Source organism: Dendrobates tinctorius, unplaced genomic scaffold (genome assembly GCF_039654945.1).
Source record: "Dendrobates tinctorius isolate UK_male_01 unplaced genomic scaffold, ASM3965494v1 ptg000150l, whole genome shotgun sequence".
Taxonomy (NCBI): Eukaryota; Metazoa; Chordata; class Amphibia; order Anura; family Dendrobatidae; genus Dendrobates; species Dendrobates tinctorius.
The window spans coordinates 3,495,825-3,521,463 of NW_027361817.1; the positions used below are offsets into that span (position 1 = coordinate 3,495,825).

Genomic DNA, 25,639 nt, shown 5'->3' on the forward strand with positions numbered 1-25,639 from the left:
TTGAATCTTGGGTGCTGACCCAGGCGGGGTTTGGGCGCGAGGTAGTCGCGACAATGGTAAGGGCCCGAAAGCCAGCCTCGGCAAGGATCTATTATAACACTTGGAAGGTTTTCTTCCAGTGGTGTCGGGAACACGGGGTTCCGCCATTGTCCTTCTCTGTGCCCAACATACTGGCTTTCCTTCAGTCTGGCCTAGACGCAGGTTTGGCGCCAAGTTCCCTTAGAAGACAGATATCGGCCCTGTCGGTCCTGTTTCAGCGAAAGATCGCTACCAATTTGCAGGTCAGAACGTTCCTGCAGGGGGTCGTTCATTTAGTACCTCCCTTCAGAGCACCATTGGAGGCCTGGGATCTTAATCTGGTCCTGTCGGTACTACAGGAGGCTCCGTTTGAGCCACTACAGGATGTTTCATTGGCATATCTATCCAGAAAGGTTGTGTTCCTGGTAGCCATAACATCCATTAGGCGAGTATCGGAGTTGGGAGCGTTATCTTGTAGAGCCCCTTTCCTGACCTTTTTTAAGGACAAGGTAGTCCTTAGGCCTCCGCCACCTTTTTTACCAAAGGTGGTGTCCTCGTTCCATATTAATGAGGACATTGTGCTGCCTTCTTTCTGTCCAGCGCCAGTTCACAGGGTGGAAAAGGCGCTCCACACATTGGATCTGGTAAGAGCTCTCAGGAGATACGTGTCGAGGACAGCACCTTTCCGCCAGACGGATTCGTTGTTTGTGATCCCCGAAGGGCGCAGGAAGGGCCTCGCAGCCTCACGGTCAACCATAGCCAGATGGATTCGCCTAACCATTCAGGAGGCTTACCGTATTAGAGGCACGCCAGTTCCAGCTGGAGTAAGGGCGCACTCTACGCGGGCAGTGGGCGCCTCGTGGGCGCTTCGGCACCAGGCTTCGGCAGAACAGGTATGCAAGGCAGCAACCTGGGCCAGCCTGCACCCTTTTTGTAAACATTACAGTGTGCATACTCAGGCTTCGTCAGATGCGAGCCTGGGCAGAAAAATTCTCCAAGCAGCAGTGGCACACCTTTAAACAGGAAAGCATGCGGCTTGGATCGGTGAGTGTTATCCCACCCAGGGACTGCTTTAGGACGTCCCACAGTCTCTGTGTCCCCCAATGAGACGAAGGAGAAACATGGATTTTTGTGAGTACTCACCGTAAAATCCTTTTCTCCGAGACGCTCATTGGGGGACACAGCACCCACCCTGATAGCCGGTTGGCTCATACTTGTTATTTAACATATTTTCTTGTTTAAGACAGGGTGATCCCTTTTTCAGACATATGATTTATTGCATTAAGGCTAATTTTTTGTATGTCCTCCTACTGCTTTTGCACTAAACTGGTTTCCGCCCGCTATAGGGGCGAGGGTGTATGCGGTGGAGGAGGAGCTAACTTGTTTTTTGTATGCCTAGTGTCAGCCTCCAGACGGCAGTAGCACACACCCACAGTCTCTGTGTCCCCCAATGAGCGTCTCGGAGAAAAGGATTTTACGGTGAGTACTCACAAAAATCCATGTTTCCCATTCTGAAGCATAGCAGAATTGAGTGTGATCTTTTTTTCATCTCTTTCACCCCACAACATTTACAGTGCCTTTATCCCGTGAACTTTTTCACATTTTTTCGTGTTAGACCCATAAACTTAAATGTATTTTATTGAGATTTATGTGATACATCAACATAAAATAAGTACCTTACATTTTTGACTACAAGACACACATTTTTCTTACAAAAATTTGAAGAACAATGAGGGGTGCGTCTTATAGTCCGGATGTTCCTGCTGTGACTGAGGATGGGGTGGTGGGGAAGCTTCAGCGTCGGACAAGTGGGTCACAGGAGGCAGAAGCCGTCTGCTGCGGCTACCCCCTGTGCCTGCTGTTAAAGACAAATAAATATTCACTGCTCCTCATGCCCGTAATCCCTCTGACCTCTATACACTGAAGCCTGCACTGAGAGGTGGGAAGGACTGTGGGTGTAGCCGCAGTGAATATTCATTTCTCTTTAATATCGGGCACACTGTTGGCTGCAGCTGTCGGCTCCTGTGGCAGCTGGGCGATCACTTGTGGCCGCTATTAAGGAGAGTGAATATTCACTGCTCCCCAGACCCATGGGAGTGTAGACCAGTCAGTATTCATTCCCTTTAGTAGCAGGCACACACGTTGCAGGAAGGCTGCAGATAACTGTGTGCCTGCCATTAAACAGAAATTAATATTCACTGCTCCATACGCCCATAGTCCCGGACATAGGGAACAGTGAGTATTCCAGCAGCTGTCATCCGCTTGTAGGCTGTGCATGATGTCACTGCTTACATGCATAAATCAGCTGCTGGCATCAGAACAGGATGCTACGAGGGAGTTCAGGGAAGGTAAGTAGAATGGTTTATGTGTTTCTGATGGGGGCCATGTATACCAGGATGGAGATGGGGGCCATACATACCAGGATAGGGATGGGAGCCATGCATTCGAGGATGGGGATGGGGGCCATGCATACCAGAATGGGGATGGGAGCCATGTATACCAGGATGGGGGCCATGCATACCATTATGGGGATGGGGGCCATGCATACCAGGATGGGGATGGGGGACATGCATATCAGGATGGGGATGGGGGCCATGCATACCAGGATGGGGGACATGCATTCGAGGATGGGGATGGGGGCCATGCATACCAGGATGGGGATGGGGGACATGCATACCAGGATGGGGGCCATGCATACCAGGATGGGGATGGGGGACATGCATACCAGGATGGGGGACATGCATATCAGGATGGGGATGGGGGCCATGCATACCAGGATGGGGATGGGGGCCATGCATACCAGGATAGGGATGGGAGCCATGCATTCGAGGATGGGGATGGGGGCCATGCATACCAGAATGGGGATGGGGGCCATGCATACCAGGATGGGGATGGGGGCCATGCATACCAGGATGGGGATGGGGGCCATGCATACCAGGATGGGGATGGGGGCCATGCATACCAGGATGGGGATGGGGGACATGCATACCAGGATGGGGGACATGCATACCAGGATGGGGATGGGGGCCATGCATACCAGGATGGGGATGGGGGGCCATGCATTCGAGGATGGGGATGGGAGCCATGTATACGAGGATGGGGATGGGGGCCATGCATACTAGGATAGGGATGGGAGCCATGCATTCGATGATGGGGATGGGGGCCATGCATACCAGGATGGGGATGGGAGCCATGCATACCAGGATGGGGATGGGGGACATGCATACCAGGATGGGGATGGGAGCCATGCATACCAGGATGGGGATGGGGGACATGCATACCAGGATGGGGATGGGAGCCATGCATACCAGGATGGGGATGGGGGACATGCATACCAGGATGGGGATGGGAGCCATGCATACCAGGATAGGGATGGGGGACATGCATACCAGGATGGGGATGGGGGACATGCATACCAGGATGGGGATGGGGGACATGCATACCAGGATGGGGATGGGGGCCATGCATACCAGGATGGGGGCCATGCATTCGAGGATGGGGATGGGAGCCATGTATACCAGGATGGGGACCATGCATATTAGGATGGGGATGAAGGCCATGCATACCAGGATGGGGATGGGAGCCATGTATACCAGGATGTGGATAGGGGGTCATGCATACCAGGATGGGGATGAGGGGGTACATGCATACCAGGATGGGGATGAGGGGGGACATGCATTCCAGGATGGGATGAGGGGCCCCAGGAGGAAGATGGTTGCGAAAAGTACATCGGGGTGAGAGAACTTTGAGGTGACAGGACACTGTTTCCCAAAGTAATAAAGAAAAAGATAATGACACCAAGCACTTAATAATAGCACTTGTCAAAACCTCTGTATTGACTATAGAGCCACAACTTTGGGTTTATGGGCATACCAATGTTTTTTGCACGCTTATTAAAGCATATTAAATGACTACTTTTACCTATTTTCCCATACCTAAATTATGTAATAATATTTATAATTCTTATTTATTATAGTCTACTTGGTATAGCTTATTTATTTTTTTTCACCAGGGTATTTTTTCGGTGTGCCATTCTTTTCCTGATTAACAATAAGGACATATAAACCTTTATGGCTATGGTACCATCTAGCTGATTACCTTGATTTTACCTCATCTTTTACTTACACCCATCGTCCACTATTAATGGCATCTCTGCTTTCCAATTTTCCTTTTTGTATTTATGATTAAATATAAATTCTATATTTTAATGTTATGTGTCTCTTCGTCTTTTGACCTGTTATCTATGGAGGTTAGATTTGTTGTATTAAGCATTTTTTGGAGTGCCTGTATATTCACAGTGGACATTTTTGTTCAACTATTATTACATATCCTTACAGTTTTTGTTCTTTTTTTAAATCGAAGGTTGTAGAGCCCTCAAGGGAGCATGATGGTCTGATCAGCCTTTCTCACCCCGCACTCCCGTGTTAATGCTTCTCCATCTTTTCTGCTCCATCTTCTATTATTTGATCTAGTGTTATTTGCTGTATGTAGACTAAGATTCATGATGAAAGCCATGATGCTTCGCTCACTGACACACCAATCCAATATTCATGGATGACTGTTGGTTATCTTTGGTTATTTCCATTCTAGTACCTTAAAAAGAATGTGTTCTTGGAGAAGATAGATGGCTTCCGTGGCTACTACAACCGCTGGCTGGAATGGATGAATGCTGAAGAAACCGAACATCCATGGCAGAAATACCGCACCAAACCTCCCAGTGATTCCAGTTAATGATTTAAAGCATTTACATGTGTGACTGTGTATACACTGTAATGTACATCAACAATAATGTATATTCATGAATAAAAGCTTTCACAGAAATATTTTTCATGTTCCACCCTTTTGTTTTTAGAGGAGATAAGCCACCTCCGAGATGTCTTTCAGCGGCTTACTCTCTTCTCCCAACTGGTAACCAATATACACTTATCTGCGGGAAGCACGCATGTGTGGGGGAATGTCAGGTGTATGACCAACTTAACGAAGCACTCCCTCAATATTGTTGTGCACCTATAGTCCCAATTCACCATACTGTTCTCTCCAGGATTCTGACAAAACTGTTTGAAATGTTGCAGCATTGTGCCCAGCTTGTAGTGGGGAAAATATTTTGCAACTTTGTCATTTTCAACACTTCCGACTAGCTTTGCAAATTTTGTAGACAGAGCTTAGTGTGAAAAGGGTGTGACATAGCATGGCTGGCAAATTAATCATAATTTATGCCTTCCCTCCACTCTCCCTGTTCCTCTGAATGTCCTCCCATTTTAAGGGTATTAGTTACGAATCGCATAGGATTCACTGAGACTGCTGTATATATATCCCGTAGGGTACACTGAGTCTATGATGCCTAAAAAGATGTAAGGGCAGCTCCAAGTGGCAGTTTTATATAGTTGTGTGTAATATTGCTGAAACATTTGTTTATCCCAAGGTGACAGTAGGCACAATAGCTCCAATTTCTTAGTTCATTGACCCCCTTGATATGCAGTTTACATCTTGATGTAAGTTTAATATTTTTCTCTTGTGGGAGTGTTTTTATTTCAGTTATATAGGCTGGATGTGAAGTATGTGAGTCCCTTCTCATAATATAGCTGAATGTGAAGGCTATGAGTCTCAGTTGGATAATTTAGATGCGAGGTCTGTGTCAATCTCCGAGTAATATATAAAACCTACTAGAGAAAAAGTGAGGAAAAACCCTGCTGTAACTAAGTAAATAAAAAGCAAAAAGTGCATTTAAATAAGAAGTTTTTATTAATACTTTTTTTTTTTTATCAAAAAATAGCATAAAAGCCATCCCACCATGACAAGGTGACTGATCGGGGCGGTCCTACACTGTCTAATATTAACACCTTACCATGTGTCAATGTCGACGTCAATGTGTGAATAAGGGCAGACAAAAGGACTGGGCCAACCAGTGAAACACCAGTCTGGTGAAGCCCTATATACAATTTCCAGCTCAGGAGAGGGAGGCCACACCCCGGCTTGCACAGAACGCAATAATACAAAGAAAAAAACACAAAAATTGAGCCTGACTTGAGTTGGTACACATGCAGCATACAAAATAGCATAAAAGCCTGATCAAAGTTACCTTGTCGTGGTGAGATGGCTTTTATGCTACTTTTTGCTAAAAAAAAAAAAATTACTAAAAACTGTGTTATTTAAATGCACTTTTTGCTTTTTATTTACTTAGTTACAGCAGGGTTTTTGCTCACTTTTTCACTTGTAGGTTTTATATGTTCTATGACCAATGTGAACGTGCGTTTATGTGCTGCATGTGTACCAAGTCAGGCTCAATTTTTGTGTTTTTTTCTCTGAGTAATATAGCCTGGAAGTGAATCACTACCATTAATGGTAGGCTGGATGCAGGCTTGGACTGGCCCATAGGGGAATAGAGGAATGCCCCCAACCCCACTGTATGGGCAGTAAATTGGTATAATTCACTGGATTCACTCTACAGAAAAAAAAGCAGCATCTCCTCATTCATTAACCACACTACCCAGTTTACTATTATATAGAGATATATGTACATTTGTCAACGAGGGTAGTGTAATGTTTGTATGCAGTTTATTTTACTCATTTATATAGCACCATTAATTCCACAGCTCTTTACAGACATTATCGGACCTGTCCTCGTTAGGGCTCACAATCTAGATTCCCTATCGGTATGTCTTTGGAATGTGGGAGGAAACCATAGTACCCGGAGGAAACCCACGGGGAAAACATACAAACTCTTTGCAGATGTTTTCCTTGGTGGGATTTGAACCCAGAACTCCAGCACGGCAAGGCTACAGTGCAAACAACTGAGCCACCGTTCTGCCCTGTTGAGAAGTTGACCAGTGCTACACAGTGCTACTTTATTTGTTTGGTTGTATATGGAGATGGCTACTCTTAGTAAGCTAAGCACCTGTTCAGACCTGATTTCTGTTTGGATGTGACAGTCTTTTGATATTTGTATGCATTAGCTTTCTGACTGAGCCTCAGGCATTTTTAATTGCAGCAGGATCCTACCTTCCCATAGAAATATAGACTTTAGTCTAAGAGAGAATTCACATTAGGCCGGGGTCACACTTGCAACTGCAATGCGAGAAACTTGCACAAGTCTCACGCCTCAGTACCTGGCACTCAGACCGGAGTGTGCGGCTGCATGTATTTCTATACAGTTGACCGCTCCGGTCCCGAATGCTGGAGGCAGTGCCGGGTATTGAGCCGAGAGATTCGCACAATTTCTTGCATTGCAGTTGCAAGTGTGACACCAGCCTTAGGCAGGTCTGGCAACAAGAGTCGCCTTATCGTGGCTGCCAGGTACACATGAATTGGCCAATTAATACGCTAAGTATTCTCAATTTTTCACATTTCTAGTGCAGCAATGCAATTTATATTTCATGTTTGCATGCTATAGTGCTACAGAGTGCTACTTTATTTGTTTGGTTGTATATGGAGATCAGCGATCTGACATTATATAGTGATGTCCCATACTGGGACAATGTAAAAAAGTAAAAAAAAAATTTGTGTAAAAAAAAAATCCCTAAATAAAGAAAAAATAAATATTTTTCCAATAAATACATTTATTTATGTAAATAAAAAAAATAAAAGTATACATATTTGGTATCACTGCGTCCGTAACAACCTGCTCTATAAAACTATCCCACTAGTTAACCCCTTCAGTGAACACCATATAAAAAGTAAATAAAAAATGAGGCAAAAAAACCAATGCTTTATCATCATACCGCCAAACAAAAAGTGCAATAACAAGCAAACAAAATGACGGATGTAGGGGGTGTGGCCTGCCAGCCTATGTAGATGGCTGCTTGATACAGGAGCTCCACAGCACAGGACTATAAACCAGCTCTACACGACTTTATATTGACTTGTTTATCCACCCAGACCTGTTTGAGTACCTCGTGCCTGTCGTGCCCAAGGGGTAACCCCACAAACCAGCCGTGCCAGCTAAACTTACTGACTTTTATCCGAGGGACACACCAGGTTCTCCCTCCAATAAAATGGCCCTGCTGTCCTCTGCAGCTGCCTCTTGCACATCTTGCTCCTCAGGTTGTGAATCTGCACTGAAGGGAAGTTCCTCTGACGTTCCCCTCACAGAACAATGTAGAGATTGTTATCTTCACTAAGATACAGGAAAGATGTATATCTTTGTACCTTGTTAGCCAGTAGATAGAAGAATATTCTGAATTGAGAGTCCTCAGTGTTGATACCTTTTAATGGCTAACTGAAAAGATGGTAACACATTGCAAGCTTTCAAGACTACTCAGGTCTCTTCATCAGGCATAGACTAATACAACATCTGAAGAATCACATATTTATACACAGCACAGCACAGAAATAATGCAATAGATAAGACAAGTAAATGTTTTAGAATATACATATTGAATTCAGGAGCCCCATATAATGCTCCATACAGTTCATGATGGCCCCAAAAGATGATCCATACAAAATACACCCCATAATATGCTCCATAAATTATGCCCCATATGCTGCCCCATATAATGCTCCATAGATTATGCCCCATAAAATGCTCCATAGATTATGCCCCCATATGCTGCCCCATAATATGCTCCATAGATTATGCCCCATATGCTGCCCCATATAATGCTCCATAGATTATGCCCCATAAAATGCTCCATAGATTATGCCCCCATATGCTGCCCCATAAGATGCTCCAGATTATGCCCCATATGCTGCCCCATAAAGTGCTCCATAGGTTATGCCCCCATAAGATGCTCCATAGTTTATGCCCCCATATGCTGCCCCATAAGATGCTCTATAGATTATGCCCCCATAAGATGCTCCATAGATTATGCCCCCATATGCTGCTCCATAGATTTTGCCCCCATATGCTGCTCCATAATTATGCCCCCATAAGATGCTCCATAGAATATGCCCCCATATGCTGCCGCTGCAAAAAAAAAATGACATGCTCACCTCTCGTCGCTGGGGGCCTGGTGCCGGTGTCATGAGCAGGTGGGGACAGGTGCTGGTGTCACTGCTGGCTCAGGACCCCGGCACTGGCGATATTTACTGATCCCATGGCTGCGCGCTGCTCTGTCTTCCGGGTCCTTCTGTCAGTGATATTCAGGCAGAGGGCGCGGCGCGCACTATGTCACCGCGCCCTCTGACCTGAACATCACAGCGAGAGGACGCGGAGGAGAGGACAGAGCAGCGTGCAGTGATGGAGCAGGAACAGGTGAATATAGCGTATACTTACCCCCTCCTGGCGCGGTCTCTGCAGCCCCCTGCTTCTCCCGGTCTCCCTTCCTTCAGCGGTCACGTGGTACCGCTAATTAGTCATAAATATGCGCATATTCATGACTAATGAGCGGTACCACGTGACCACTGAAGGAAGGAGCCTGAGACCGGGAGAAGCAGGGGGGCTACAGAGACCGCACCAGGGGGTAAGTATGACCTGACACCCCCGCTCCCCCTCCCCCGCCGACCCCCTGGTATATGACTCGCGTATAAACCGAGAAGGGGGGACTTTCAGCCAAAAACAATGGGCTGAAAATCTCAGCTTATACTCGAGTATATACTGTACTTTTAACCCCTTAGTGACGGGGCCAATTTTTAAAATTCTGACCAATGTCACTTTATGTGGTAATAGCTCTGGAACGCTTCAACAAATCCCAGTGATTTTGAGACTTTTTTCGTGGCACATTATAATTTATGATAATGGTAAATTTAGGTTGATGTGTTGTGTGATGTAAAAAAAATTGCAATTTTCAAACTTTGATTATCCCTTTAATCTAGATAGTCATACCACACAAAAACAATAATAAATAACATTTCCCACATGTTTGCCTTAGATCAGCACCATTTGTAAACCGCTAATTTATTTTCTTAGCCTTTTAGGAGGTTTAAAAATGTAGCAAAAGTTATTTTTTGAGGAATATATCCTGGTTTGAAGTGACTTTGGAAGTCCTATATATTGGAGAACCCCAAAAGTGATACCATTTTAAAAACAGCACCCCCTGACATATTGAAAACTGCTGTCAGGTATTTTATTAACCCTTCAGGTGATTTCCTGGAATTGATGTAAAGTGGTATAGCAGGAATGAAAAAGTATTTGTTTACCACCTAAATGTCGCTAACTTCTGAACTGACTGCTATAGTCGGGAGACTCTAAGGCCGCTATTTGGCCATGAACTGCTATGGCAAACATCAGTACCACACAATCTTGATCTCGGTGTGTAAACTAGATTCAAGCGGAAGCCCCCACGATCTATTAACCATTTATTTGATGTAGTCACTTTTGACATCATCAGCTAAGGGATTAAATAAATATGGACGGTGACAACACTGAGCGTTTGTGATACAGCAAGTTGTCAGCTATAGTGTACAGCCGACAGCTGCTGGATTATCACCTGTATAGGGATACTATGCTCTTATATCTCAGGTCAGTTAAAAGACGAATTGGCTGTCATTAAGGGGCTATGGTCCTTAACCTTTATACTGTAAAGTCCCTGGCGGTCGTTTTGTCTTTGTGGTATGCACCTTAAACGGCTTGCCCTACACAATAACCAATGTATACTGCCCAAATTATGGTCAATTGTCTTTCATTCATGGTGTTTTGTTAAAAGAAATAGCTCAGGGCTTTGAAATTGTCTGCGGAGACTTTAAAATGCCGGCTTCTTCGGAGATGGATACCTCCTCTAAAAAGGCAGCCTGCAGGATGGACTTGGGTTCGTTAATCTCTGATTTGCATCTCCACAACATATGGAGATATCTTCATGCTTCAGAGAGAGATTTTACTTTCTTTTCTCCTAGTCATAAATCGTATAGCAGAATTGACATGTTTTTGGTAAATAGTCGCTCTGTCGCTAACTGTATATATGCATCCATAGGACCAACTACTTGGTCCGACCATGCCCCAATTTCCCTGGAGGTTTCGGATCAGTACTCTCTGAATTGCTCCTCATGCTGGAGACTGAACCCCCGGCTTTTACTAACTCATGGGACGATCTCTGAGATTACAAAAGCTCTTACAGATTACTTCCAGGAAAATGACAATGGTGAAGTAAATATTATGGTCTGCGCACAAATCTGTGCTTCGGGGTCAACTCATAAAAATAGCTTCCTATCAGAAAAAAATGAGAGATAAAGAGCGGTCTGATCCTCATCGCTCAAATTCAAAAACTAGAGGAGGCAAATAAAAAGTCCCCCACAGTCAAAATATCAAACGAGATCTGTTATCTTAGATTTAGACTCCGTTCCCACTTAATCGGCGAATATGAACGTGACCTTAAAAAATCGAAACTATCCTTCTATGTGATGGGGGACAAAGCTAGCAGACGTTTTAGTCCAGTCAAAATACGGTTTGACCCGGAACAAATTGCAAGAAAGCGTTTTATTATTTTTTTTATTACTATTATATGTGGGGAACAGCATATTAAAAGTTTTCCAAAAATTGATCACCACAAAGGTCCTAACTATGACATAAGACGATGACAGCCATCGCACTAAAAATAACGAATATTTCCCTATTTCAAAGCTGTAGCTTTAGGTTACAGAAGAGTTTGCATTTTGTATACTATATATTTTCATATAACAATTTTTATACAAAGTTTTATACTAACTACATGGACAGGCAAGGTCATGACATCATCAATGACATCATGACATATATGTACATTTCTAGAAATTATAGAATTAATACACAGTGCATTTTAAGACCTACTTCACCACTGAATAAGCGTGTCAGGTCAATAGTCTCTATTTTCATCATCAGACACTGCTTCCTCACTCATATTGTCACAATGCTCTTCTTGACATGGTCCGCATACCCGTGAACAGGTAAGTCTGTGTCTTTTGCAAGTGCACCGAAGTGTACTACAACCACGAGAACAATTGCAGTGAATTATTTTCAGAAGTGTTTCTGGCGCGGGTGAAGTATCCATCATCACTGGAACTAGACTGTTGTTCTGCAACTCCCATCCCCATTCAGTAGTGTCCATGGCCTCACCATTGTCCATCCAAAGCATCACTTGGAGGTAACTCCGAAGGGCATGATACTTCGTTGCAGAGGAGGTCGGTGGCAGTCGTTCAGGTGTAACAGATTTTGGCTGAACCAACTTTTTTGCAGAGAGTAGAATACCTCATTGCAGACAGAATGTCTCCAGGCTTGCCCCCGAACAATGCCACCATCGCTTTACACCCAGCGTCTTCAATCTCAGCTCTGTTTTTGTTAGGTGTGGAAAAGATTTTAGCACAGCTATTTAAGACCGAGTCTCCCTTCAAAACCTTGTGTAGACCGAGTTTTTTTCCGATTCCAAAAACCGCGGAAGTGGTATCGCAACCCGTGAATGCATGAAGGAACACAAGACTGCTGCAGACATGGTTTCCCCAGAAACTTCTTTATAACCTTAATGTCCTGTACTGTTGCAGGACTCCCTTTATCCGAGTAGAAATAAAGCTTGTTGCCATCGCTGGTTGACGCGTGATGAAGTAACAACACCAAAAGATCTGTATCTTCGCCAATGAGACTAGTACTTTTGTTGGATGACATTGACACTGCTGCCTTAACAATCTCCACATATGCATCCCCCTCTGATTGTATTACGTGGCAACCTCTGTCATTCATGTGCTGTGAAACGAGATTGATAAGAGACTGATTGTTCCTCACATTCGAAAGGAAGTCCTTTTTCCCGACAAATTTCGTTCCTTCAGCAATGTTTACTTTGTTACTTGTTCGTTTTTTGCGCTGTCGCTGATGGGTAATGTCCTTAGTGTTTGGTCCTCCAATATAACCATCAAATACTATCGTAGCCTTACCATAGTGCTTTAGTGTGAAAGATGCATAGTCTTCAGCGATTGAACAATATGTCTTTCCTTCTGACCACTTCAGTCGATGGAGAAGAGAACCCTCCGTCAAGAACATAATGTTCCACTTCTGGTACATCCTTGAGTACTGCGTCATCTGAACTCTGTTATAGCAGCCATCAGTTGTGCTTTGGTTTGCGTAAGAGATGTTTTGCCTCAAAGAGGGATGGTGGGTATGGTGAAAGTTCATAGGTCATCACCTCATCAAGGCAAAGATCAGCAGTTTGAGACACCACAAGAAACCTTTGGAACAAAAGAGCGGGATCTATTGTTTTGTCCTTAGCAACGTCAATAGCCTCACTGGATGCCAGGGTCTTGGCTTTCATTGACCGCTTGTACTTAACTGAAAACAGTGCTTGACCCTCCATTGTTGACACTATTTCTCTGCCAATGGTGAACAGGTTATAGACATTCACATCCTCATTTGCATTGACACCGGTGATAATGTTGCGAAGAGACACTTCATCAGAGAAAGGTGAAAAGGTCTCGAGTTTATCTGCAATTTTCTCCAGGTCTTCACGATCTCTTCTCGTCCTTGACGTTCTTGCCTCCTTGTGTTGTTCACTGGTGACAGCTCTGGCGAGTGAAACCCTGCATTGCATCACTGTAGGAAGAGGACACTGGCACAGACAGTCCACAAGGCCCTCTGATGTTCGGACATTCCACTTCCTCTGGTGAGTCCTGCAGTTTTTAGGGAGCACATCAGAGCTTGCTTGATGACTAGGTCGCAACCCAGGCCTGCCCAGTACTGATCAGTCCGCCTTACAACATGCAAGCCATTCATAAATCTATGGAAGACTGATGGCATATCATCTTCCAGAGTGGTCATAGACTGGAGGTAAAGGTAGGCGGCCTTCTCATAGTTCCCATGCCCAGCAGCTGCAAGAATGGGCAAACATTCGGCTACAGCATGAAGGTGCATCAGCCAGGATCCTGTACGATCGGCCTCGATAAGCTCCCTTGCAATTCCAACCATCTGTTGGTAATTCAGCCATAGTTTACTGGTGCGAGAGTGAGCGGATAATCCGTTTCTTTTGGTGGACAAGAGGTGGACAATTTCACTAAGGCAGGTAGAAGTGATGACCGAATTCAAGTCACTCCCCTGTTAGTGTCCGAGCATACAACTGCTCAAGTTCTTGCAACAGGTGTGCAAAACCGGGATGGTCGCAAAGTACTTTGTCTGCAACTTGCTGAGTAAGACACTGATCAAGGAGGAGATGGCCACGAACTGCATGCTGAACTGCCTTTCCAGTCATGATGTGTTGCACAGCATTGTCACCGTAAATTGTTCCCAAGATCTCTTTGATTCCACTCCCATCCATCAACGTTCCTATGGCACCCATAAGATTCATCAATGTGTGGAAGCTCCTGAGCATCAGGACAACATCTCGAACCGGGCTGTCTACAGGCACCTCGTGTTTCATTTCTGACGCTTTACAGTAGAGTGGCTGATCGAATGTAACAACTGCAGCGGGTCGGTGTTTATCAGCAAGGTTGCACAGATACTCAAGAGTAGAGAAGATGCATGACTTGTCTCCGGAATACATGTCAATGATGGGCAGGAAGATTACCGAAGACGACCCCGGATTATCACAGTCTTTATGTAGCATGTGCATCATTCCATTCCAGCTCGGTGCAGGCTGTTTGAAGCGTAAAGACATCTCCCACAATACATCAACACGATGGTCAATGGCGTTAAGAAATGGCAAGGGCTTGAATTTTATGTTTCGGCGAGTGTGTTTTGCGAAACGGTATTCCCTTACATTAACTCTGCTTTGTTCAACTATCTCCAAGTCTGCAGTTTTCCATCTGAGAACAGTGCGACTGACCTTCCTTCCTGGAGTCACAGTAGCTACCATCCCCATGCCGTGGAAAGTCCCCTTCCCATCTAATGTGATGATATTATGATCGACGCTGTCCGCAGCGAACAGCAGTGCCGTATCCAGTCCGACTATGGTACAACCGAGTACATCCTGGCCAACAGAAGCGGCAGCGTTTTCCTCGAATCGCTGAACTTCCGAATATGATGAACAATATCCCATGGCTGAGAGACTGTCTACAAGAAATCGAGACCTGAAATGATGATGGAGCTGGACTGCTAACCCAAGCTGCAATGGAGCTACTACAGCCCTGGGACGTACAGCCTGAACAACTGATTGTCTAATGCTTGCGACCTTCCTGTGAATGTCCTTTCCAACGAAGAGGGTTTCATGCAAGCAAAGCAAACTCAGGGGGAGATAATCTAAGGCAGACTGACATTCAAGCGAAGAAGTCTTCGGATATTCATCGGTTGAAGATGGGATCTTAGACTTGATATCGCTCTTGATTAGTTTGGCCGCAGTCTCTATGATGGCTCTCTTCTGGGCTTCTTCATCAGTTTCCTGACTACAGAAATGGTCCCTCAGGATTATTCTGGTCTTTTCACGGAACGTTACAATGTTAGGCAACCCTTCACACTCTGCTATGAATAGCGAATCGCCATACCTCTCCTCCAGCCTATACCTCAGCCATTTATTACTATTTTCTCCTTCTACAAGATACTCCATCATTTTCTTTGCAAGATCTGTGACAGTCAGTTGCTCTTCATCATTGTCCTCGAGAAATGCACACATTCTCAAGAAGGCTTGCTCTTGGTCCATGTTCATCGGCCTCCCTACCTTCCGCGGTTTCTTTGTAGTAGATCCACCACCATGACGCATAGGAATTCCGTAATTTGTCCGAAAGTTAATGTCACATGAACGATGATACAGACAGTCTGCAGCATGTAAGTCCCTTCCCAAAGTACGTGATTCTCCCTTGAATGGTGATTGCCCAGTCATCATTACGCTGTTTGCAGTGTGACAAGATGGACCTTACAAATCCATCCGTTTTAACAAAGCTATAGTCATCGAAATCACTTCTAGATCTTCACCACTTCATGTCCACAGAACAAACACTGCATCGTGCTATCATAGGATCCAGTAGACACCCGTGTACCTCTCTTGGCAGGTGAACGATGAACGGAAGTAGCTTTCTTATGCAAGTCTATTTGCTTCTTGTTTATGTAGTTCATACGACATCTCTTGTGCACCACTGCTCCAGCAGCTACCACAGTGCTAAAGCCCCTCTCAATACTGGCTTTATTGATCCCTCCAGCTCCTTTCTCACCAATCACCACTCTTTCTCCGTCATCTTCTACTTAATGGCTGCATAAGGGGCAAGTTTCTTGACTTTCCATCATTCTCAGCTCTGTAAAAGAAGATAAATCGTTAAATAATAAATATAATAATAGTAATAACTGTAAAAGAAATATGATAGACACTGAAAGGCGAGTCGCATTTAACATTTTACAGCTTTGGCGGCCGTATTCTTTGACGTCACATTTGGACCCTTTGTGGTAAACCTATCTTGGTAAACTTTTAGTATGTTTTTCCCTACATGTAGTACTACCAAAAAAAACAATAAAACGCTTTCTTGGAATTTGTTCAGGGTAAAGGATTTTTTTTTTGTATTTTGACTGGACTATTTAGCTAGATGAGTGAAGAAACAACAAATATACTTAAGTATGAGCCGAAGCCCCTAATTTTGCCACAAAAAAATGGGAAAACTTATTGACTCGCGTATACACTCCCTGACAGAAGTTATGTCGCTTATCCATGTTATGTAAATAAAAGCTTACAACCTGACGTTAAATTTATCCATTGGTTGTATAAATTATTCTTTTGAAAGCTGAAACCCTCCGAAATGTGGTGTAGGTTAAGAAAATAAATTGGCATCAATGCAGAAATTTTGCTCATTTAATGGACACAGAATGGTCAGATTTTTGTCAAGTTTTGTCGCCTGGTCATATAATGCTGTTAGGCGTCAGCTTTATGCATCTGCTCTGCAGGAATCCAGAGCCTCACATTCTGCAGTCTCCTGCTGTCTACCGCAGAGGAGATTGCTTTGCAGCAGATCGTTCCAGAGACTAAGTCCCTCTGTTCTCCTACAGGGCATGCTCACAAGACGATCTCCCATTGGAGATCAGGAGTCATGTGCCCAAGTCCTGCTCCAGATCTCATTGGTCCATCTCGGAGATCTGGAAGCCTCCGGAAGGTCCTGGCTATAAAAAGCGCGCATGACCGTTCGGCCATGCGCTAGTATAGTCTCTAGTTGCTACTGTGTGAATGATGATGGATGTATGAACCGGCGAATGACTCATTAAGATCCCCTTCCTCTGATATTATGAATGTGTACAGGGACTTAGATTAGAGTCAGCGTCAGCGCGTGGCAAGCCTCAAGCCACTACAGCATCATCCACAGTGCTAGCGTCCGACATTGCGCCTGCTTCCTTGCTTTGTCGACTAGCGGCAGTGTTCTACGCCGCGCTGCAGTTGCAGCCCTCTGGCATCCGCAGTAGCAATGCCGCATGCACGGCAGGTCTAGATGGACGTAGCTCCTCTGTCTTGGGTCCTGCTCCTGTGACCAGATACCGTGTGTGCATTTACCTGAGACGTGTGACACTAACAGGCTCAGCCTTTTGTGTTTACCTCTGCTGACATCTCTGTGAGCAAACAGACATTGCTTACCGCACTTGGGTGACGTTCAACCCGTGTGCGATATACCTCCATATTGTGCGTCTGCCATTATCTAGCAGCGGTGTAACACCTACTGCACAGTGGTCCCCGAGCGGCGAACGCACTTTATTATTTATCTTTATTTAGTGCGTTCCGCTGTTCCTAACATAATGCACCCAATCCTAGTTTACATCTCACCTGTGCTCAGTAAATGGTCGGTTAATTAGTGGGTGTGTATAAAAAGAAACCCAGCACCCCAAACCTTCACTTGAGCTGCAACTTGAGCTCTGACAACATGCCAATAATCCACCCTGCGACCAAAGCCTGGATTATCAAGAGGCTGAAGACCAGATCCACTGCAGAGGTGGCTGGCACCTTTAATGTGTCTCAGCGTCAAGTACAAAGAATTAAAAAAAGATTAGAAGAGACTGGAGATGTGCTTGACAAGCCCAGGTCCGGCAGACCCCACAAAACAACTGCTCAGGAGGAACATTTGTTGGTTAGAAAATCCAAAGCAAGCTTCTCTTCCACTGCAGCAGAGCTACAACAGGCCGGGTCACCTCAAGTCCCTGTGTCAACTAGAACAGTTTGTAGGATTCTGTCTTGAAATGGCCTCCATGGTCGAATCAGTGTCCAGAAGCCAGCACTAAACAAAAGGCAAATAAAAAAAACCATGTGGCATTTGTAAAGTCCCACAGCCTGCTAAACAGATGGACGCTGGAAAAGTGGCAGAAGGTGGATTTCTCTGATGAATCTAAAGTAGAATTACACCACAGCCGCCACAAATACTGCAGGAGACCTACTGGAGCCCGTATGGAACCAAAATACACCCAGAAAACAGTTAAATTTGGTGGTGGAAAGATCATGGTCTGGGGTTACATTCAGTATGGGGGTGTGCGAAACATTTGCAAGGTTGAAGGCAATATCAATAGCCTAAAATATCAAGAACTATTAGCTACCTCTTATATTCCCAATCATAAAAGGGGCCAAATTCTGCAGCAGGATGGTGCTCCATCTCATATATCCATCTCTACAACAAAGTTCCTCCAGGCAAAAAAGATCAAGGTGCTTAAGGACTGGCCAGCCCAGTCACCAGACAGGAACATCATTGAGCATGTTTGGGATAGGATGAAAGAGGAAGCTTGGAAGACAAAACCAAAGAATCTAGATAAACTCTGGGAGGCATGTAAGGGTGGTTTCACATTAGCGCTTTTTAAGCGCACGCACGGCCGGGGGTAGCTCCGCCCCTGAGCCGCCTCTCTGCCCGGCGTGCCCGCCCCTTGCTTGTAGCGCCGCCTCCTAGCGCACAGCGGCGCCTGCGATCGGCGCACCCTATCTTTAGCATAGGGTGCGCAGATCGTGCGCAGGCCGTGCGCTAGTTGCGCTTTGACCTGCGCTGCGCACTTTTGACGGTGCGCCGTGCGCGCCAAAATCAAACTTTTCGGATTTTGGCGCGCACGGCGCACCGTCAAAAGTGCGCAGCGCAGGTCAAAGCGCAACTAGCGCACGGCCTGCGCACGATCTGCGCACCCTATGCTAAAGATAGGGTGCGCCGATCGCAGGCGCCGCTGTGCGCTAGGAGGCGGCGCTACAAGCAAGGGGCGGGCACGCCGGGCAGAGAGCCGGCTCGGGGGCGGAGCTACCCCCGGCCGTGCGTGCGCTTAAAAAGCGCTAATGTGAAACCACCCTAAGACTGCATTCTTTGCTATTCCTGATGACTTCATTAATAAATTGTTGAACCGCATGGATGCAGTCCTTCGAGCTCATGGAAGTCACACAAAATATTAAATATGACTCTAATAGCACCACAACTTCATTCACCAATAAGTAAAGAAGGTGTAGTCAGCTTACCCGTCTGCAATGCAATCCCCAAGCCTGCCAACGCCCAGCACGGACTGTGGTGAGCATCCACATCAATTAGGAGCAAGAGAAAAAAAAATTAATCCAGCTTGAGACGGAGGCGGCTGCAATTTTACAAAGCTTTATTGGACAACTTAAAAATATGTTGGTTCTTTAAAAATCTCTTATACCAAGCACAGTGATCCTCCTCACTGGTGTGCTTGGTGTTTGCTCAAGCTGGATCATTTTTTTTTTCTCTTTCGTTCACCAATGTTATGCAACATATATTTGTATTTTAAGTTAATTATTTGTTTGAATAGCACATTATTTTCTGTGGCCGACAAAGCTTTTGTCTTGCCAAAATCTGAGCATTCTGTGTCCATTAAATGATCAATATTTCTGCATTGATGCCAATTTATTTTCCTAACCTAAACAACATTTTGGAGGGTTTCAGCTTTCAAAAGAATAATTTATACAATCAATGGATGAATTTAACATCAGGTTATAAGCTTTTATTTGCATAACATGGATAAGCGACATAACTTCTGTCAGGGAGTGTAAGCCTAGGGTGGAAAATGCAGCAGCTACTGGTAAATTTCAAAAATAAAAATAGATACCAATAAAAGTAAAATTAATTGAGACATCAGTAGGTTAAATGCTTTTGAATAGCCATATTGAATCAGGAGCCCCATATAATGCTCCATACAGTTCATGATGGGCCTCATAAGATGCTCCATACAAAATACGTACCATAAAATGCTCCATAAAGTTCATGATGGGCCCAATAAGATGCTCCATACAAAAATATGCCCCATATAATGCTGCATAAAGGTTAATAATAGCCCCATAAGATGCTCCATAGAATAATATGCCCCATGTACTGCTCCATAAAGGTTGATGGCCCCATAAAATGCTCCATAGAATAATATGCCCCATATGCTGCTCCATAAAGGTTGATGGCCCCATAAGATGCCCCATAGATATATATGCCCCATATAATGCTGCATTAAGGTTGAGGAGCCCATAAGATGCTCCATAGATATATATGCCCCCCTGCTGCTACGATTAAAAAAAGACATACCTCTCGTCACTGGAGGCCAGGTGCCGGTGTGCTGAGCAGGCGGGGACACCAGCGCGCTATGGGGGCCAGGTGCCGGTGTCGCCGCTGGCTCAGGACCCCGGCACCTTTGATATTCACCTGTCCCTGTTCCACCGCCACGCGCCACTCTGTCTTCCGGCTCTCTGCAGTGACTGTTCAGGCAGAGGGTGCGCACTAACCACGTCATCGCGTCCTCTGACCTGAACGGCACAGCCAGAGTACGCGGAAGACAGAGCGGCGTACGGCGGTGGAATGGGGACAGGTGAATATCGCATGGCTCCCCCCATCCTCACCCCCCTCCTGGCGCGGTCTCTGCAGTCCCTGCTTCTCCGATGGTCTCCGGCAGCTCCTTCCAGTGTTCAGCGGTCACGTTGCACCGCTCATTAAAGTAATGAATATGCGCATATTAATTACTTTAATGAGTGGTTCCATGTGACCACTGAATATAGGAAGAGCTGCGGCGCTGGAGACCATCTGAGAAGCAGGGACTGCAAAGACCGTGCCAGAAGGGGGTGAGTATGATCTGACAGCTGCGCTCCCCCTCCCCCACGACCCCTGGGACAATGACTCAAGTATAAGTCGAGGGGCACTTTCAGCCTGAAAAAATGGGCTGAAAATCTCGGCTTATGCTCAAGTATATACGGTAATCTAAAATAGAATTTCTGAAAGGTCCCAATAATTCCCTCATCAGGAACCCCATAGAAATTGCAAATTCCTTCGCTAACTATTATAAGACACTATATAACTTAAAAGATGATCCTCCACACCACAACCTTCCCCCTCACATATTCAGGAATTCGTAGATAGTGTTAACCTTCCCTGGGTTTCCGCTTCCCAATTTAATACCTTAATTTGCCCTTTAATATTGCAGAAATATATCAGGTAATCCATCTTAGCAAATCTAACTCAGCGCCGGGTCTTGATGGCCTACCTAATGAATATTATAGGACCATGGCACAGGTGATTGTCCCTTTTTTTTTGCTTATGCCATTTAATTTCTGGCAGGGAGCTCAGTAAATTGCTCCCTCCAATCTTGAGGCCACTATAGTGACCCTCGCAAGCCGGCTGATACCCCTGGCAACGTCAAACCAATTTCAGACTACACACAGTCTTGCCTGGGCTAATCTCTGCAGATCAGGTGGGATTTATCCCCGGCAGCCAGGCTAGGACTGGTACTAGACGAATGGTGGACCTTGTGGGGATGGCGGAGCTTTCAAAGTCCCCCAGTGTACTCCTGTCACTAGACTCGGAGAAGGTGTTTGATGGGGGAGTGTTGAGTAAGTTTGGTATTCAGGGCCCTTTATGCTCAGTTATTCTTTCTCTCTACTCAAACACAAACATTAAGATTTTTTCTTCAGGCTTTAGATTGGAGGTGTTCTCTATTTCTAAAAGAACCCACCAGGGGTGTCCTCTTTCGCCTGTAATTTTTACTCTGGTTATTGAACCCCTGGTGGAGGCTATCAGGAGTAACCCGGGGGTGATAGGCTTTAAGGTGGGGGACTCTAACCATGTAATTGGTCTATATGCGGACAATGTTATTATCGCCTGCATGAATATTGAGTAATCTCTCCCGGCTTATAATGCCCACCTTGACAAAATTTTCCTCGGTCTCTTATTATAAACTTAACTCATCCAAGTCTTTAATCCTCCCAATTGGAGTCCCGATGGACTTGAGGAAAAAATTACAGCTAAGTTACCTTTTCAGTGGGCCGAGAAAAGTATTCCTTATTTAGGGATAAATCTGTCAGCTTCCCAGCTCCTGGTTCAATCTAATGTACTTCCTTTACTTAGCACTCTCGAGAAAGAATTGATGAGATTCTCTAAATTGATCCTTTCATGGGTTGCAAGGATTTAATCATTTAAAATGGTCTTTCTACCAAAAATAATCTACTTATTTGAGTGTCTGCCGGTGTTGTACCTCCCCAAAAAAAACAAGCCCTCACATGACTGTGGGCCGAAATATGGAAAAATTATAGCTCTCAAAATGTGGTGACGAAAAAACTGTTTTTTGCAATAAAAAGCGTCTTTTAGTGTGTGACAGCAGCCAAACCTAAAAACCCAATATAGATCTCGCATCGCTGTAATCGCATCGATCCGAAGAATAAAGTCGCACGATGAACGGCATAAAAAATAAAAACAATTCTTCACATGCTGTTGATTTATTCATTCTGCCTCCCAAAGATCACAGTACGGCATGGCGCACATTTATCCTGCGTTCTGCGTCAAGCGCTTATACTGGGGTTTCCCTGTAAATATCTGAAATACATGATTCAGAAAGATCCTCTGGAGGAAGATTCCCTATAATGAGGCAGATGGAGGCACTGTGGATGCCATAGGACCTATGATCCGGCAGTGTCAGTCTTTTTAGGATTGCATAAAAGTGCCGTCAGCCACAGTTTTGTGCACTTCTGAAAAGGACACCTCTGAACAGATGCTAGATGGAGTCCAGTGTAAATCTGCTGCCTCATTATAGTGAATGGATCCCTCGGGGGTTTCATCTGCCATGTCACTCAGAGCTTTAGATGGAAACCCCAATGTAAGTGCTCAGCGTACAGTGCTGAACAAATGTGATCCCAAACGTTATGTAAAATGTTCCCAATAAAAGCTTCAATTCAATCCGCAAAAAAAGCAAGCCCTCACTCAGGTCTGTCATCTGATAACAGAAATATAGGGGGTTTCCATGTTACTGGTAGCACAAAGGATCTGGAATAGTGAAATCGCTTCTCGCCCCCCAAAAGAAATTCAGCAAATTCTACACTCCCAAATCAAAATGCCCCCTCCCTTCTGAGCCCCAGTGTGCCTAAACCACATATAGCATCCACATGTTTGGCATTTCTGAAGTGATGAAAGCCCGCCTAATTTACAGGTGCGTGTCGCCAGAAGCATGAGCTGGGCATAACGTACTGGTATCTGCAACGTACTGGTCACTACAGCATACTGGTCACTACGACAGTTTGCAATTTTCACTCAGCAACATCCACTGCTGCCTGTTTCTGGAAAACACCCATGGAGTCAAAATCGTCACTAAGATAAATTCCCAAACGGATATAATTTCCATAATGGGGTCACTTTAGGGGGATTCTGCTTTTCTAGCACTTAGGGGCTCTTTATATGGAATTCGCAAACTAGTCTAGTAAAATCTGCGCTCCAGGAGGCAAATAGCGCTCCGTCCCTCCCGAGTCTCTCTGTATGGCAAAGTAGTACTGAACAGTCGTATATAGGGTATTTCTACATTCAGCAGAAATCTCTACTTCCCTTCTGAGCTTTGCACTGTGCCTCAAAAGTAGTTGTCAACCACTTCTGGGGTATCAGTGAACTCAGGAGAAATTGCATAACAAACTTTGGGGTCCATTTTCTCCTTTTGCCCTTGTGAAAATACAAAATTTGTAGCTAAAAAATATTTTTTTGTGGGAAAAATGTGATTTTTTTTTTCATGGCTCTACGTTATAAACTTCTGTGAAGCACCTGGGGGTCCAAGGTGCTCAATACACATCTAAATAAGTTTCATAAAGGGTCTAGTTTCCAAAATGGTTTCACTTGTGGGGGATTTCCACTGTTTAGGCACATCAGGGGCTCTCCAAACATAACATGGCATCCACTAATTATTCCAGCATATTTTACATCAAAAAGTGAAATGGTGCTCCTTCCCTGCCATGCGCCCAAACAGTAGATTTCCCCCACATCTTTGGTATCGGAATGCTCAGGAGAAATTTCAAAACAAAATGTAAGGTCCATTTTCTCATGTTATCCTTGCGAAAGTAAAAAAGATTAGGTCTAAAGGAAATATTTTCTGAAAGAAAAGTAAATCGTTTATTGTTTCTTCCACATTCCAAAAATTCCTGACGCACCTGAAGGGCTAATGAACTTCTTGAATATGATTTTGCGCACCTTGAGGGATGCAGTTTTTAGAAAGGTGTCACTTTTGAGTATTTTCGATCATATAGGCCCCTCAAAGGGACTTCAAATGTTTGATGGTCCTTAAAAAAATGGTTTTGCAAATTTTGTGGGAAAAATTAGAACTCGCTGGTCAACTTTTTCTTAAACAGTTTTTATTGAATATTTTCATATATAACATACGAAAAGTAAAAAGTATCCATGCAAGGACAAGGAAAAAATAGCAAAACAGTCAAGTAAAACAGCAAGACAATCAAGTAAAGCATAACCGCTTTACATGAGTCGGATTCACTCAATAACCATTTATTGATCGTGCCATAATGCTGTCGAGTATCATATTCCTTATCATAAACATCTGATAAACAAAATAGAATGCGTGTAAAGTAGGTAATAGAAAGTACGAAAGGAAGAGAAAGGAGGAAATGGGGGGGTCTGATTAAGAGGATGTAAGAAAGTGCGGAGAGGGTGGGAAGAGAAGGGAACTGAGGGATGAAGTATGAGGAGAGTTGAATAGCTCCAGTTTGTGTTAGGCCGGGGTCAGTCTTGCAAGAAACTCGGACGAGTTTCGCACGTCAATACCCGGCACTGCCGCCGGCACTCGGATCGGAGCGTTCAGCTGAATGTATTTCTATGCAGCTGAACGCTCCAGTCTCGAGTGCCGGCAGCAGTGCCGAGTATTGACGTGCGAGACTTGTGCTAGTTTCTCGCAAGTCTGACCCCGGCCTTAACTGCCTCTCTGTTCTACCCTACTCCGCTAATTTGTCTCCAAGAGTGTTAGGAATTCAGGTGATTTGCAAAACATAATCCATTCCTGCCTCACGCTGTGTCGTAACGGTGGATCTCCATCCTATACGGGAAAACGCTGGTGAACGTAACCCTTATAACTTCCTAACAAAAAAAATTGTTTCCAAAATTGTGGTGTTGTAATGTAGACATGTGGGAAATGTTATTTATTAACTATTTTGCACGATATGACTGATTTAATGGCAAACAAATTAAAAGTTTGAAAATTGCGAAATTTTCAAAATTTGTCAAATTTCCATTTTTAAAACAAATAAAAGCAAGTCATATCAAAGAAATTTTACCACTAACATGAAGCCCAATATGTCACGAGAAAAATATCTCAAAATCAGCAGGATCTATAGAAGCGTTCCAGAGTTATTACCTCATAAAGGGACAGTGGTCAGAATTGTAAAAAATTGGTCTGGTCAGGAAGGTGAAAACAGACTTTGGGGTGAAGGGGTAAAATAAAAAAGAAAAGTAATCCTCACCTGAGCACAGTTAATCCATAACGATGAGGTCTCATGATGATCCCCAACTCTACTACATCCAGATGGTTTGGTGAGTAGTGACATCAGTAATGTGACTGCCCAGCACGACGGCCGGAACGCACAGAGCTTAGCGTGAGAACGCGGCTGCAGTGACGAGTGGTGAC

General features: G+C 44.6%; 1 protein-coding gene across 5 annotated transcripts in view; it reads left to right on the forward strand.

The window, feature by feature from the left end:
- The window catches only part of PTCD1 (pentatricopeptide repeat domain 1), a 116,386-nt gene extending 111,545 nt beyond the window's left edge, over positions 1–4,841 (forward strand). For all 5 annotated transcript variants that reach the window (XM_073546682.1, XM_073546684.1, XM_073546685.1 and 2 more), the window contains exon 9: positions 4,609–4,841. In XM_073546682.1, the coding sequence (XP_073402783.1) occupies positions 4,609–4,749 (141 nt within the window). In that variant the 3' untranslated portion in view covers positions 4,750–4,841. The remainder of the gene's footprint in view (positions 1–4,608) is intronic.
- Positions 4,842–25,639: the final 20,798 nt, after the last annotated feature.